At 41.1% G+C, this 15,544-nt stretch overlaps 1 protein-coding gene across 1 annotated transcript in view; it reads right to left on the bottom strand.

Moving 5' to 3' along the window:
• poc1bl (POC1 centriolar protein homolog B (Chlamydomonas), like) overlaps positions 1–15,544 on the bottom strand; it is a 60,900-nt gene that overhangs the window by 18,262 nt on the left and 27,094 nt on the right. Inside the window, exons 5-8 of the mRNA XM_063185965.1 lie at positions 12,209–12,398; positions 9,137–9,322; positions 8,043–8,160; positions 1,367–1,543 (exon numbers count right to left, since the gene is read on the bottom strand). Coding sequence (XP_063042035.1) covers positions 1,367–1,543; positions 8,043–8,160; positions 9,137–9,322; positions 12,209–12,398 — 671 coding nt within the window. The remainder of the gene's footprint in view (positions 1–1,366; positions 1,544–8,042; positions 8,161–9,136; positions 9,323–12,208; positions 12,399–15,544) is intronic.

Here is a 15,544-nt window from a genome sequence, read left to right as displayed (position 1 = left end):
GATGGGATTTCTATCTTATCTATGCATATCTGCAGATTAATTTATATCTTACCTGTGCATATCTGTATCTGAATTTCCATCTTGTCTAAACACTATGCATATCTGTATATTCGCATTTCTTTTTTTATCTATTCAAATCTGTACATCTTTGTTTCTTTCTCCCGCAGTGCCATCAGACTTCTTAACGGATTGACAGGAGTTGTAATCATCGCCTCATGGAACTCTCTCATTCTCTGTGAGATGTTACACATTTGCAAAAACATACGAATGCGGATCCAGCTTACACACTGCACTTTCATTCGAAATGTATTACGTCTTTGTGTCAGCGACCTCGAGAGGAATAATGACCACTTTTTTGAAAACCGATACAAGTACGAGTACATTAATGTATGTACTTGCCGATACCGAGTACCGATACCGATACCTTTTACCACCAAAATACAATGAAAATAAATGCATGGCCTTGTTTTTTTCCACCTGTGATATTTTTATTGTCCATTTCCATGTAGATTTAAATGTTAGTAAATGTATGAGGTGGCACTTTTTTCCATGCTGCTTTCAAGTCCACAAAATGTGACAAGATTTTGCATTGTTTTGTGTAATAGCAGTATCGTTCCTGGTATCGGCAAGTGCTTGACGAGTACGAGTACGAGTACGAGTACAATGAGCAGTATCGGGTGCCGATACCGATACCAGTATCGGTATCGGTATCGGTGCATCCCTAGGTGGTTGCTGTCTTTGCTAGTACGTATGTCTTGAATTAAAACCCATCTGTGTGTATTTACCTTTAACAGCGTTGACAATTCTGTTAAGATTTTCTAGACATTAGGTGTTAAGTTAGGGTTAATTTCAACTAAGACAAAACGTTAAAAACAGTACTCGTTGGCACTGGTTGAATGTCAGACTAAGCCATGGGCCTACAGTACCTTGGTGTCTTGTGTCATAACTCAGAGGAGTAATGGGTAGCACTTCACAATAACCTTCTGATATTAATAGTTAAAGGGATATGCCACTATTTTGGGGCTTAATACAGTTAAAATCGTTGGCCAGGGTTTACAAAGGTGGTAAAGTGTCTTATTTTTCATGTAAGCGGTTGTCTTGCTTTAAGACAAGTTAAAAGAGGGAGCATGTCGCTAAGCTAGTGAAAGTCAATGGATCCGTGGCATACCCCTTTAATAACTTATAGTTAACTAATAAATACTATAAATAGTTCATAACTAATAGTTAACTAGTGCTTTATTGTACATTTATAGTCACATACTTAACTATTAGTTAACTATTGATAGCGGAAGGTTATTGTGAACTGCTACCGATTAATGATACTCTATAGCAGATTTTGGATGTGAATACTTGGTCTCTCCAGTACCTTGCGTGCAGGAGGGTTGCGCTTGTAGAAGTGGTGCTTGTAGGAGTCCATCCAGACCTCCGCGGCTCGCACGGTGTTCTGCAGGAAGTTGGGCCGGGCGTAGGGCGCCTTCTTGGGGAAGACGTGGCCCACGTGGGAGCAGGGGTGGATCTCCAGGGAGCCGCCACACTGCCACACCTGTATGTGGGTAATAAGCAATGTCACACACATAATAGCTTACCGCACAAATACACCTAGCGCGACAAGAGCGAGGCAAGCGAACAAAAGCGATTCTGGAGACTAGAGGCGATTCGCGCGACGAGAGCGACAGTTTGAAGTTGAAATCCTTTCAACTTTCTATGACGCGGTTCGGCGACCAGCCGCGACAGCCAATGACTGTATAGAGGTCAGTGACCACAGCCAATGGGAATGTATGAATGCTTTGCCTTGTAACGCACATACTGTAGTCGCTTCAATCGCTCATATCACTCTGACGCTTCAATCGCGTCGTGCTAGGTGTATTTGTGCGGTAACAATCACACACCCATGCAAAAAGTCATTCATAAGGACTTTTTACTGTACTTCAGTATGTGCAGTCTAACTCCACACTGCAACACCTGTGTTGGGTAGTGAGCCATGGCACACATCAACTTACAAATACGCTTCCATCTAACAAGTACGTACATCATAACTGGACCGCATTCTGGCAGAAAATGCTAAAAGTGGGCTTGCCTTTCAAGCCAGAGGTTAGCAGTTTTAGGAAAAAAACATACATGTTATTCTGACTTAGCTATTTCACTCTATGGAAATTACATGATACATGTTAACTGTTAGAGCTATTAAGAACTGTGCTTCCGCACCGCTAGACAATATTGGGCAAAATGGATTAATTAGTTACAGTCCAGTACCACATATTCCAAATGGCTTGGTTTTACCAGTCCGGTGCCAGGTGATTGGCTGGTTGAATAATCATCTCGTTGAATTGGACTGGTAAAAAAAGGTAATGTGGAATACAGTGCCCTCCATAATTATTGGCACCCCTGGTTGAGATGTGTTAAAAGCCTTAAAATAAATTCAGTGTTTATTGCAGAAGAATACTGTCACACTGAAAACTTTAGGAAAATGTAGCCTTCAACTCAAATGAATTGTAGGAAAATAAAAAAAATCCCTGACTAAAAAATAATTATTTTTCATTAAATCACCTGTTCCACAATTATTGGCACCCTTAACAATTCCCAGGAAATAAATATAATTGAAGCATTTCTGTCATTTCTACAGTAGTTTACAAAGTTTACCAGAGTATGTAGGAACATTTAATTAGTAATTCATCACTTCCTGTTTCCCTGGGGTATAACTATGACGTGACACCGAGGCCATTTCTCTTATCCACTCTTAAACATGGGAAAGACAAAGGAACACAGCATACAAGTGAGGCAGATGTGCGTCGACCTTCACAGGTCAGGCAGAGGCTACAAGAAGATTGCCACTCAACTGCAGCTGCCCATATCTACTGTGAGAGGAATAATTAAGAAGTTCAAAACAACTGGAACAGTGGTAAACAAGCCTGGACGAGGACCCAAGTTTATTTTGCCACCACGCACAGTGAGGAGGATGGTAAGAGAAATCAAAATATCTCCAAAGCTCACTGTTACAGAATTACAACAAATGGTAGCATCCTGGGGTCACAAAGTCTCCAAATCAACCATCAGGCGCTGTCTACACGCCAACAAGCTGTTTGGGAGGCATGCACGGAGAAAACCTTTCCTCACTCACAGTCATAAACGCAAACGTCTGGAGTTCGCCCAGCGGTATTGGGGCTTCAACTGGGACCGTGTGCTTTGGTCAGATGAGACCAAGATTGAGCTTTTTGGCAACAAACACTCTAAGTGGGTCTGGCGTGCCACGAAAGATGCGCATGCTGAAAAGCACCTCATACCCACTGTGAAGTATGGGGGTGGGTCAGTGATGCTGTGGGGCTGTTTCGCTTCCAAAGGCCCTGGGAAGCTTGTTAGGGTGCATGGCATCATGAATGCTTTGAAATACCAGGACATTTTAAATCAAAATCTGTTGCCCTCTGCCAAAAAGCTGAAGATGGGTCGTCACTGGGTCTTTCAACAAGACGATGACCCTAAACATATGGCCAAATCTACACAGAAATGGTTAACCAGACACAAAATCAAGCTCCTCCCATGGCCATCTCAGTCCCCAGACCTCAACCCCATTGAGAACCTGTGGGGTGAGCTGAAGAGGAGAGTACAGAGGAGAGGACCCAGGTCTCTGGATGATTTAGAGAGATTCTGCAAAGAGGAATGGCTGAAGATCCCTCTTTCTGTCTTTTCCCATCTTGTGAAACATTATAGGAGAAGATTAGGTGCTGTTTTGTTGGCAAAAGGGGGTTGTACAAAATATTAACAACAGGGGTGCTAATAATTGTGACACACATTATTTGATGTCAAATAATTATTTCTTTATGTGGGATTTTTTCCCCACTGAATAAATGCACTTGTATTGAAGGTTGGATTTTTCTCTTTTTTTCCATTAAGGTCCCATATTATTTAGAGAAAAATAATAATAATTGGAAGCTAAAAAACACATCTCAACCAGGGGTGCCAATAATTATGGAGGGCACTGTATGTGGCCCTGGATTGTAAGTAAAGAATCTGTTTTTTGCCCATCACTGCTACTGTTCAAGAGAGAATGTGAATGGGTGTGTGGTGTAATGTAAGGTAATGTGATTACTACTGTGATGCCAAACAGTACGTACAGTATGTTACATCTGACCCCTCTGGACAGACGGGTGTCAGTGCCAAACACCCCTCACAAACACCCGTCCAAATTTCTGTCCTAGGAAATTATAAGTGACTATAATTGTGACTGATAAGTCAGGAAAATCCAACATTTTCTAGCACTTGAGACAGCATTTTCCAGGGCACAATGGATCCCTTCACAAGCCTGACTAAGCCTGCCATCCATCACAACAAGGGATGGCATAAGAGCTTGAAAAGAAACAGCATTAACCCATTGTGTCCTGGAGCGACATATACACTGCATTCAGGTTCTTGATATTTTAGCAGTTTTATTAAAAATGTGGGCAAGTTAGAGCTGAATGAACACATTCTCGTGCAAAATGAAGGTTCTAGCTTTAAACGCAACTTATTTCTTGTTTTTATGTGCTTTGGATGCTGAGATATTTAGGTTTTAATATGGAAATGGCACCTTTTCTCAAAAAATAGATTAGGCTAAAATGGGCTAAGGAACGGAATACCACTACTGCATATCCCTGTGCACAATCCCCCCTGTACTACTTCCAGTTAGTTACGCAAGAAGGGAAAACAAGAATCAGATGGCTGGACAACAATGACGCTGAGACACAAAAACAAAACACTGAGTGTTCTAGGACAAGGCCTCTAGCAACTGCAAAAGGCCCAGGACCTTGAACGGTGCAATGGATGGAAGCAAAACAATATGTCACTATGATATGCAGTATGTCACATTGACTTTTATAAGTTGATGAAAAAAATGCTGATTAATTTTAGGAGCAGATTATTTATAGTCTGTAATATCCTACAAAAAAAAACATTTGGATTCGATCCAAATTGCTCTGCAGCCAGACAATTAGGCTGGCAATGCAGAAATTCACAGACAATGTAAACAAAGACCCACAGAAAGAGAGAGAGAGAGGAGAGAGAGAGAGTGTGTGTGTGTGTGTGTGTGTGTGTGTGTGTGTGTGTGTGTGTGTGTGTGTGTGTGTGTGTGTGTGTGTGTGTGTGTGTGTGTGTGTGTGTGTGTGTGTGTGTGTGAGAGAGAGAGTGAGAGTGAGAGAGAGAGAGAGAGAGAGAGAGAGAGAGAGAGAGAGAGAGAGAGAGAGAGAGAGAGAGAGAGAGAGAGAGAGAGAGAGCACACAGAGAGGGTATATATAATGTTCCTTACAGCAAACATGCCTCGGTATCTCAACAGTGCAGTTATTGACCAGCTAGTCACATGGGTGCACTTGGGGCCCACAGTTCTCCATTGTACTGCTACGATGACAACAGAGATTCTTTAAGTATATAGAGATATGCCAATGTAATAGGTTGCTATGGGCACCTAACATGACCAGGTTCCGGTCTGCCTAAAGGGGCGTGTCATAATACTCCTAGCATTGAATAGAACAGTCCTTAGGTCTACCTAAAGGGGGATTTCCCCCCTCCCCCTTGCAATAGTAGAACCCGGAAACAATGGGCCAATGGAACCTCTCTCTCTCTCTACTCTCTCTGATGACAAGCACGCAGTTAGCCTGTTTGTGCCAACAACCACTTCACCTTATCACTGGGCTTGACAGTATCCTATGTGCACAAGTACTGTAGATACGGTAAGTGTAAAAATGTATGAATGTAGATAGCTGAACAGCCCCAGAGGAAAGATGATGGTGGAAACAAAGTGGTCAATTGTCCCGGGCCCAAGGAGAGGGAGTTGGGGGAAGAACGTCAAATCAAGTTGCCTGAGTCATCAAAACATACATAGAGTCCTGTCAGGGCTTTGCTAGCTTATTGTAAACACAGGCCTACAGAAGGATGAGGTTTGCTGTCATCAAATTAAGTGTAAAAATGGAAGTTTGGAATGAATTGTATGCATTTGGTGAGGGGGGCTTTGAAATGACTTTGTGCCGGGCCTGCCGAAGCTGTCAGCGGGCACTGTAGCCCCATTCGTCACACGATGACCATCTTTTTTGTGATTTGAGTCATATAGTGATGGTCTTTTTTAACTTTTTAACTTATTGACTTACTTATTTATTACTGTTCTAGCCCCCTCTCCTCCTTTTTATGAAGCTGCTAATGCACTTTTTTACAAATGCACTTTCACTTTTACTAATGTACTTGTTGTTGTTGTTGTTTTTAACAGAGATATTTCTATTTTCTTTAACATCTCTATTTTTATCTATCTTATATATACTTTTTAACCTCCTGGTCCTGTGTTGTATGTATGCTGTCTACTGTTTTTGCACAATCTGTATGTTACTGCTGCAACAAATGAATTTCCCCATGGCGGGATAATAAAGGGCATACTATACTATACTATAGCTGTGTTATAGCCAAAATGCCACTGTTCAAAATGGACTTAACAATTGTTTAAATAGAAATGTCATTTTAGCATTGTGGTTACATTTTTCTTTCAGTGAACAGTGAAGCGTTTCACAGTTGCAAGGGTATGCACAGAGAGGCTAAGAACAGTATGGAAACCAAACATTTAGCAATCACGTTCCACCCTTTCTTTTTATATAAAGATATCTTTTTGGTGTTTTAGGACTTTACTGATGATAGGACAGTTTGAGAGATGGACAGGAAGCGAATGGGGAGAGAGATGGGGAGGGGTTGGCAAAGGATCCGAGCCGGGAATCGAACCCCGGTCGGTCGCATGGCAGACAAGTACCCTACCTGTTGTCCACATCAGTGCCTCCACAGAACATTTTTATGTGACCTTTATGTGACCTTTATTTTGATCTTTGAAACACCCATACAGCTGCTTCCCGACAGTTACTTGTTACTTGTGTTTTTTTTTTTTTTACAGTGCAACATTTCAATATGTTTTACCAACTCCTTTAGAGTAACAAATAGACTTGAAACACTTTTAGTTAATAAGATGCCATAGTTCCCTGAGGAAATTCATTTTTGCAAGCAAGAGGGCTAATTTTGCATTGGTGGCAAAACGATAAAACACATAAACAAGAAATATGTCCCACATATTAACCCAATTTCCAAACGCCCTCTGTACCACATTACAGATTTGAGAATAAGGAAGAAAAACACTGAGGGGGAAACTGAAGGGGAAAACACAGCTAATATATTTGGATAATAAACTCCCGTCGTCCTTGTTATTATTTTAATTTAGAGTTTTCATTTTTATCACAGTACTATATAGAGCTGTGAACCAATTCGCACCATATGAATTATGCAGACCTGTTTTTTGCAGGTCGAATAGCAAAGTCTAATATTTCCCTATGCATAAAACATGGCCCAAAGGTATGCACCATCTATCTTCACGTTTACATTCAGACATGCACGGTCGGCCGCACGTCATCTGTGTGTGTGCACAAAAACACACATGCAGACACGCACGAACGCATGCACACACACACGCGCGCACACGCACATACACACACACATTCATGCATGCACGGATGCACATCATGTATATCCAAGATGCATGGATTCACATGAAACACACACACACACACACACACACACAAATAGAGATTAATACACTCACATCCGATCACACACACGCTGTCTCTTTCTCTCTCTTCTCTCTCTCTTTCACACACACACACACACACACACACACACACACACACACACACACACACACACACACACACACACAGACAGAATCTGGTGCACCTGATTAATTGACATTGCGGTGCGGATGAAAGGAGACTCCTCATCCGTTATTTACTGAGGGATTTCCCCCCTCTCACTCACATTAACGACACCCACCGAGAGGATTAAGACCCTACACACACACACACACACACACACACACACACACACACACACACACACAAACTCACATAGGAAGTCTTTCTATCTCTCTCTCTCTCTCGCTCTCGTACGAACTCACACACACACACACTCTGGTGTAGACCCTGAGAGAGTCAATAGACTGTAATGTGAGCAGCTAAGCTAATCCTAAATGAATAGCGCCGGTAGGTAATACTCACTCTGAAAGACAGCTCAAGGTTCTCCCCTCCCCACACCTCCATGCCCATGTCGTAGGTGCCCAGGTAATCAAAGTAGGCCTTGCTGACCGCAAACAGACCTCCAGCCATCGTGGGAGACCTGGGGGAAGAAAACAAAACAACAATGTTGCTACTTCACCAGAGATCACTCTTAGGGCACTCTCAGGCCGACCAGAACGGAGCCGGTGCAACAATATTGCTATGGAAAGCAAACTGGACCACTTCAGAAAGACTAGGCCAGGGATGACTGGAGCACTCAGATACTTTTCTGTTGTTTTATTGTGGTGCAATCATAATAACTGCCGTATCGACACAGTCAGTCATTATGTTTGTACCACAATAAAATAACAGAAAAGTATCTGAGTGCTCCAGTCATCCCTGGCCTAGTCTTTCTGAAGTGGACCAGTTTGCTTTCCATTGTCTACTGTCCTGGACTAGAAGCACTAAGAAGGTTAGAGCGCAAGTGACTTCCCTTTAACAACGTTGCTTCTTCACAAGAGATCACTTTGTATTGTCTTCAAAATGTGATATAGTATCAACAAAACGTTCTGTGAGTATTTGTGACATTTTTGACATATTCTCTCAGAAAGCGTTCTACTTGTTTCTACTCTACATCCATCTGCTTGCATGCTTTCAATGACATTCTGTTTACGGCACTTGTTTGTAGTACATTAGATTAGATTCGATTTTACAGTCGTTACACTGAAGTACATACAATGTAACAAAAGTAAATGTGGTGTAAAGTGACAATTTAAAAAAACAGTTTGTACTTATTCTGCTTTTTATTTTACTCCTGAGAGCATGATGCTGCTAGCCTGATTATCATCGACTTTCAAATCTCTTCGGGACTTGGTCTGACCAAGAGTATAACAATTAACATTTCCCAAACGGCATGGTTGACCCGCCTCCCTTGGTTTGCTAATGGTTGTTTGCTTCCCGACAAAGTGGGAGGAGTTCCCGATTTTTCGGGAGCTCAGAAAGTACTTGCATTGCTCTTGACCTGACTAGCAGCAACGCTGAAGGTGCTGTGTCAGGAGGGCAGGGCCTGACTATGATGCTGCATCTCTGGTTCTGACCTGATGGGGGCGATGCGAGACTTGCGTCTCCGGCGTTCGGAGAGGGGCACGGCATGCCACTGGAAGGTCAGCCGCCAATCAAAGCCGCCGATCATTGGCTCGTCCGTCTGCATGTAGAACTCGAAGGTGTTCCAGTCGATGGTGTCAATCACCGGACACACGATTGTGCTCTCGTTCTCGGCAATCCTGTGTGGAGAGAGAAGACAGGCCAGGGTAAATAAAAAGTACCCACTGGATTCAGAGACTTCTTTAAAGGGACACTGTGTGAGATTTTTAGTTGTTTATTTCCAGAATTCATGCTGCTTATTCACTAATGTTACCTTTTTCATGAATACTTCATGAATACCACCATCAAATTCTAAGTATTCATTATGACTGGAAAAATTGCACTTTTCATACATGAAAAGGGGGATCTTCTCCATGGTCCGCCATTTTGAATTTCCAAAAATAGCCATTTTAGCAGCAAAAATGACTGTACTTGGACCATACTAGAAAATATTTGTTTATTACTTAGTAAACTATGATGAAAAGGTCACATTTGGCTATAGGCAACACAGTTTCAATGAGCAGCATAGTTGCAGTACCTTTTTTGACCTTGTCCTGCACAGTGTCCCTTTAAGTTTTTTGAATGACTTTGAATATGTTTTGAAAATATTTATGTATGTATCTGAAATATTTATGACCAGATGAACTCAACAAATTGCAGTGTTTTTTTCACATTTATGTATTTAATGTCAAACACTTAAACAGTTTGACTTTCACTGTAGTCCAAGAAGAGAGATTCTGAGGCACTCAAGGTTGCGATTTTTTTGTACTTTTTATTTGGCTACAATGAAAAATAAATAAAAGTACAAAAAAATCGCAACCTTGAGTGCCTCAGAACTCTCTTCTTGGACTACACTTGTGAGCCCCTACACTGATGAGCATCAAGGAAAAAGGTGAAGACCCAGAAGCACTCCAATTACCTGCTTGTGTTTGATTTTCACTGTACTTTCAAGCAGTTCGACTTCAGTGATCTGAAGTGCTTAAAGGGGTATGCCACTATTTTGGGGCTTAATACAGTTAAAATCGTTGGCTGGGGTTTATAAAGGTGGTAAAGTGTCTTATTTTTCATGTTAAGCGTTGTCTTGCTTTAAGACAAGTTAAAAGAGGGAATATGTCGCTAAGCTAGTGAAAGTCAATGCTACATGCTACAGGGATCCATTGACTTTCACTAGCTTAGCGACATGCTCCCTCTTCTAAGCACTTCAGATTAGCCTAGACCTTCCAAGCCTATTCAAGCCATATGTGGAAATGGGACATCTTCCACTCTGGCTCCATCACTAATGTTCACTTCTGAGTTAGGTCTTTGTTCTTTTGTTGTTCCATTCCATATATGGGTGAGAGACGTGACGCCTTGTTTTTTCGTAACATTGGTTAAAAACCTACAAAACTGTTATTTTTCCTTTAAAAAACAAATGTCAATGAAAGAAGATGTGGTACATTATGTTTCATATTAGTCTTAGATGAGAAGAAACATTTTTGTTAAGATTTATGTAAAGGTTTATATGTCAAATATCCTGCGGTGTGACTAACATTAATGAAACCTGGAATATAATATATATATAAATTAACCAACAACATTTTGAATAATGTATGAAGCATTTGGCATGATTGCATAAATATTAACTTTATATTAAGATATGTGAATGTGGAAAAAACTCAAGACAGTAATATTAACTACAAGTTCAATTTCGTAACACAAATTGCGTCCTGTGGGGTGACATGTATGTCAGTGTTTGTGAATGGGCAGCTGCAAGGCTACAAGGGTCTTAAAGACTGGCTCCTAACCAGTCAGTACCTCAGTTATTGGAGAGTGCTGTGGAAGTTTAAGGTGACTCTTAACCTCTTAATATGTCTTCATATTGCAATCTTTCTGTCACGCAATGCTTAGGTTCATTTTATGGTGTCCTGTGGTGTGACTGCTCTTATAGGAGGAAAAAAAGTTTTTTATTAATGAAAACACATATTAAGATCATTATCAAGTTAGCATGAGCTCAGATGTCAGTCATGTATACAAAAGGATTAAAATTGCCATAATGCAGTGAATTCCCTGTGGTGTGTCTCCATTTTCCTGCGGTGTGACATGCCTATGCTATGTGTTGATGCAGGACACATTTTCCCAAAAATGGCAAAAATAAGGTGAAATTCCACAGACCACTAAGTGTTTTTTTTTCTTTTTTTTCCAATTTTTATCCATCATTTTTTTCAGGAATTCGAAAAACTTTTTTTTTTTTTTTGCGTTACGCCCTTAAACGTCAACCACCCATATGTTGCTCATCGGAACCTTTAATTTGGTATATACTGTAGAACTCATTCTCTAAACCCTCAAATTGTGCAGGGAACGTGGGGGGAAAAAATAATCATGATTAAAAATTAATGAATAGAATTGCGATTAAGGCGTTTATATTGACAGCCCTAGAAAAAAAGACATATTTCAAATAGACATTAAGACATTATCAAAAAAACAAAAACCCAACACTTTTATTGCAGGGCCAAACTCCATAAAACACCACTCTTGCTGCAAATTTGGTAAAATGGGATGACCAACTTGTAATTTGTTAGTATAGACGGTCTGAAGTGTCATAGTTTGAGTTTGTAGAGTATGGCGCGCTCTTATCCAGATTGTTTGTTGGCTTCTTGGGTTTGGGTGCTCTTTAGTCCAAGGTATAGTACTTCCAGGATCAAAAAATGAGAATGAATTCTCTGACAAAGGCAAGGCAATTAAAATGTCTTTAATAATCTGACAAGTCCTACATGGACATACTAAAAACAAGGCCTTTTTTGATCCTGGTGTCATAGTTCTATTTTAATATTGTATTATGTCTGAAGAACACATTAAAGAATATTTACAAAATCTCTTCACAATATCTGCTGTTGCTGCAGCATTAAAACATGAAATAATATCTACATAGAACATGTCTGCTGACACGGAGGCAATTTTCATCAGCTGACTTAAGATACTTCATCTTGACAGATATTACTGATAGATTGTTATAAAACAACGAAACAAAAACATGCGAACTGTGGCACCTCTCCAGCAGGGGTTCGATCCAGCCGGGCACACACTCGCAGTGGCAGTCCAGGAAGGTCAGTACGTCTCCCGTGGCGTAGGTGGCGCCGATGAGCCGGGCGCGCACCAGCCCCTCGCGCTTATTGGTACGGATGAGACGCACGCGCTCCAGATTGCTGATGTAGTCTGCCAGCTGGCCCTTCAGATAGCCTGCAAAAAAACGCACGTCATTGTACGACAGTTAGAAGACGACGCACATAGATACGTAGATAGCAAAAACGCAAACACACATCATCATATGACAGCTAGACAACGACTACGGATGTCATTATTTTACCGTTCATTCAACTTCTGTTTTAGCAGACCCTTCAGGTAGATGACAGCTAGTACAAACATACACATTATTGTTTTATTTTCCATTTAAACTCCCATTAAATCCATCTAATCGAATCTTGCCAGCATCTCTCTTTTCCCGACAAATCCTGTAAAAAAATGCTGGCAAACAAGTAGTTCTTCCAAACAACACGTCATCATATGACAGTTAGACAATAGCTACACACGTCACTATTCTATTTTTCATTTCACTTCTATTTAGCCAGGAGGAGGTGTCTCATTGGGAATAAGCATCTCTTCTGCCAAGTCAAAAAAACGGTGGAGACAAACAGTGTCCAACAATGCATGTGTCAGAGGGGACAGTGACAGTTATATGTGTGACGCAGTCTGTGTGTGTGCCATGTCCTCAGCGATGTCTATCTGTCACCGTAAACACGCGCAAGTGGCATTATCGCTCGTTGTCAGCCCAATGCCTGTTGTCACAGACGAGACGAGTGATTCAATAAAAAGAAACCCGGCGGGGACAAATAACATAAATTAATTGGTAGACTGATGTCTGAGGGGCCTCTGTGAGCTGAGCTGTGTGTGTGTGTGTGTGTGTGTGTGTGTGTGTGTGTGTGTGTGTGTGTGTGTGTGTGTGTGTGTGTGTGTGTGTGGGTGGGTGTGTGGGTGTGGGTGTATGTGTGCATGCATGTGTACCCGAGAGAAATTTGGCAATGCAAACAATACACTGAGCGCCCCTGATAACAACCTTGTACCTACAGTGCATACCAAAAAACTATGCACTGTTCCATGACGGCACCAACGAATGGAAGACAAACTCAAAAAGCTATGTGGTTGTTGTCTGCTAGATTAAAATAAATATAAAACACCTCTGGGGTATTTGTTTCTGACAAGGTGTTTTCATTGCTCTCCCGGCTGAGCAATTAACTGGGTCTTTGTTGTGCTGCCTCGAGCTTACACGTCGTCTGGCTGCCTCAAGCAGCAACTAATTTGGAAAAAACACAGACGATCTTTAAAAAAGTAGCGGCTGTTTAGTCTCTGCTGTAAAGGCTCAGAGATAAATGTGTAATCATCAGTTTTTAATGTTTTGCATTGCAATGCATTCAAGATAAATAGTTAAGAATTTAAGAATTTCAAGTGATTTAAAATGGCATAGTTCCATCTGGTTTGATGTGTCTAAAATGATGTAATATCACACCATCATCATCAGAGTGACCTCTAATCCATGCCAACAAGGCCATCTCATTTGTTAAGTAGAGTAGAGTAGAGTAGAGTAGAGTGGAGTGGAGTGGAGTAGAGTAGAGTAGAGTAGAGTAGAGTAGAGTAGAGTAGAGTAGAGTAGAGTAGAGTAGAGTAGAGTAGAGTGGAGTGGAGTGGAGTAGAGTAGAGTAGAGTAGAGCAGAGTAGAGCAGAGCAGAGCAGAGCAGAGCAGAGTAGAGTAGAGTGTAGAGTAGAGTAGAGTAGAGTAGAGTAGAGTGTAGAGTAGTGTAGAGTAGAGTAGAGTAGAGTAGAGTAGAGTAGAGTAGAGTATTGTAAATTATGTCCATGATGTGTGTGAAGCAGCTACTAGGCTACGTAAATTGGAGAAGCAGAACCATTTTTGAGTCTGTGTTGTAAAAGCACTGAGATAAACGTGTAATTAAATGGCAGCTTTGTTTTGAATTACTACAACGCATTAGAGATAATGACATGAGAGATAACGACAAAAAGGATTTTTAAGTCTTTTAGAACTTTGAGTGATTAATTTAAAATGACAAGGCTCGATCTGCCTTGATGCGTCTAAATGCTGCGATTAGATATCGCATCAGACCTCACTGACCTCTAAATCACGTCACCAAGGCCATGTGATTTAAGTACTCTAAATTAGGCCCTGCTATGTGTTGTGCACTGTGCCTTATATACAATAACGTGTCCTGTTTAAATGAGTTACAATGACCTAACATTTCAAATAATGCAATCACTTGAGAGGAGACAGTAAACTGGAATTATCTCGAACAGTCGTGTCCTTCAAACAGAGCTGTGTGTGCTGAACGGTACTCTATGTCAGCGGTTCCCAAACTTTTTTCCCTGCGCACCCCTTGTACATTTCAAAGTGGTTCACGCACCCCAGTTTGGGAAACTCTGCTGTATGTTATCAAAATTAGAATGATGTTCAAGTCAAGTCAAGTCATGTCAAGTGTACTTTATTGTCAAAAATCTGTGTAACAGGGTTAGCACAGACGTTTGAAATTGCATTTGAACAGTCTCCAATGTGCAGTTTAACTAAAAACATTTAAATAAGACATTGACATTGAATTCCATGTTGGAATGGTCAATAAAATGTTGCAATATCAGTTGCATTCCAGTACGCCGTTTAAGTTGTTATGTTATTATGGCAAGTATTACGTATTACAGGTAAATGCATTAATTATGCTAACTTTACACATATGTTTAAATATGATTTTGGCCACCACTAAATTGTGGAACCTCAGACATTATTGAAAACTTTTAGCATGGTTGCCAACTTTTGAGAAAGAATTCCATGAATATACTGTAAAGCCTCCAAAAAGACTACCGGTAACCATAAAATACATTGTTTTTGACCTTTTGACCTGTGTATTTTACCTCAAAGGTCACGTTCTATGCTGGCAAATGGGTGACTCTTAAATATTCTAATTCATGAATTAATCGATAATTTGCAACCCTACTGTTATGGAATGACCATCACTAGGGTTGTGGGTGTGTTCTGACTACCATGCCAACGAGCCTGGCTCTTAGGTGTAACGGTCAGAGCCCCGGTTTACTACCCCAAAAGGTATGGGTTTGAGTCCCAGCTGGGCAACTCTACTATACTAGCTCAATGATAAGTGAATGGCACTGTGCAGTGTCAACTGCAACTGCAGTTCGGAGGTGGCACTGAGACGAGTGCTTGATCCGGTTCTGGGAATCCTGCTAGGCTGTGTCTGTGCTGTGCTGTGCTGTGCTGTGCTGTGCTGTGCTGTGCTGTGCTGTGCTGTGCTGTGCTGTGCTGTGCTGTGCTG

The sequence above is a fragment of the Engraulis encrasicolus genome, chromosome 20 (assembly GCF_034702125.1).
Source record: "Engraulis encrasicolus isolate BLACKSEA-1 chromosome 20, IST_EnEncr_1.0, whole genome shotgun sequence".
NCBI classification, from domain to species: Eukaryota; Metazoa; Chordata; class Actinopteri; order Clupeiformes; family Engraulidae; genus Engraulis; species Engraulis encrasicolus.
The sequence above is the reverse complement of the archived record's forward strand: the minus strand, read 5'-3'. Positions and strand labels throughout refer to the sequence as shown.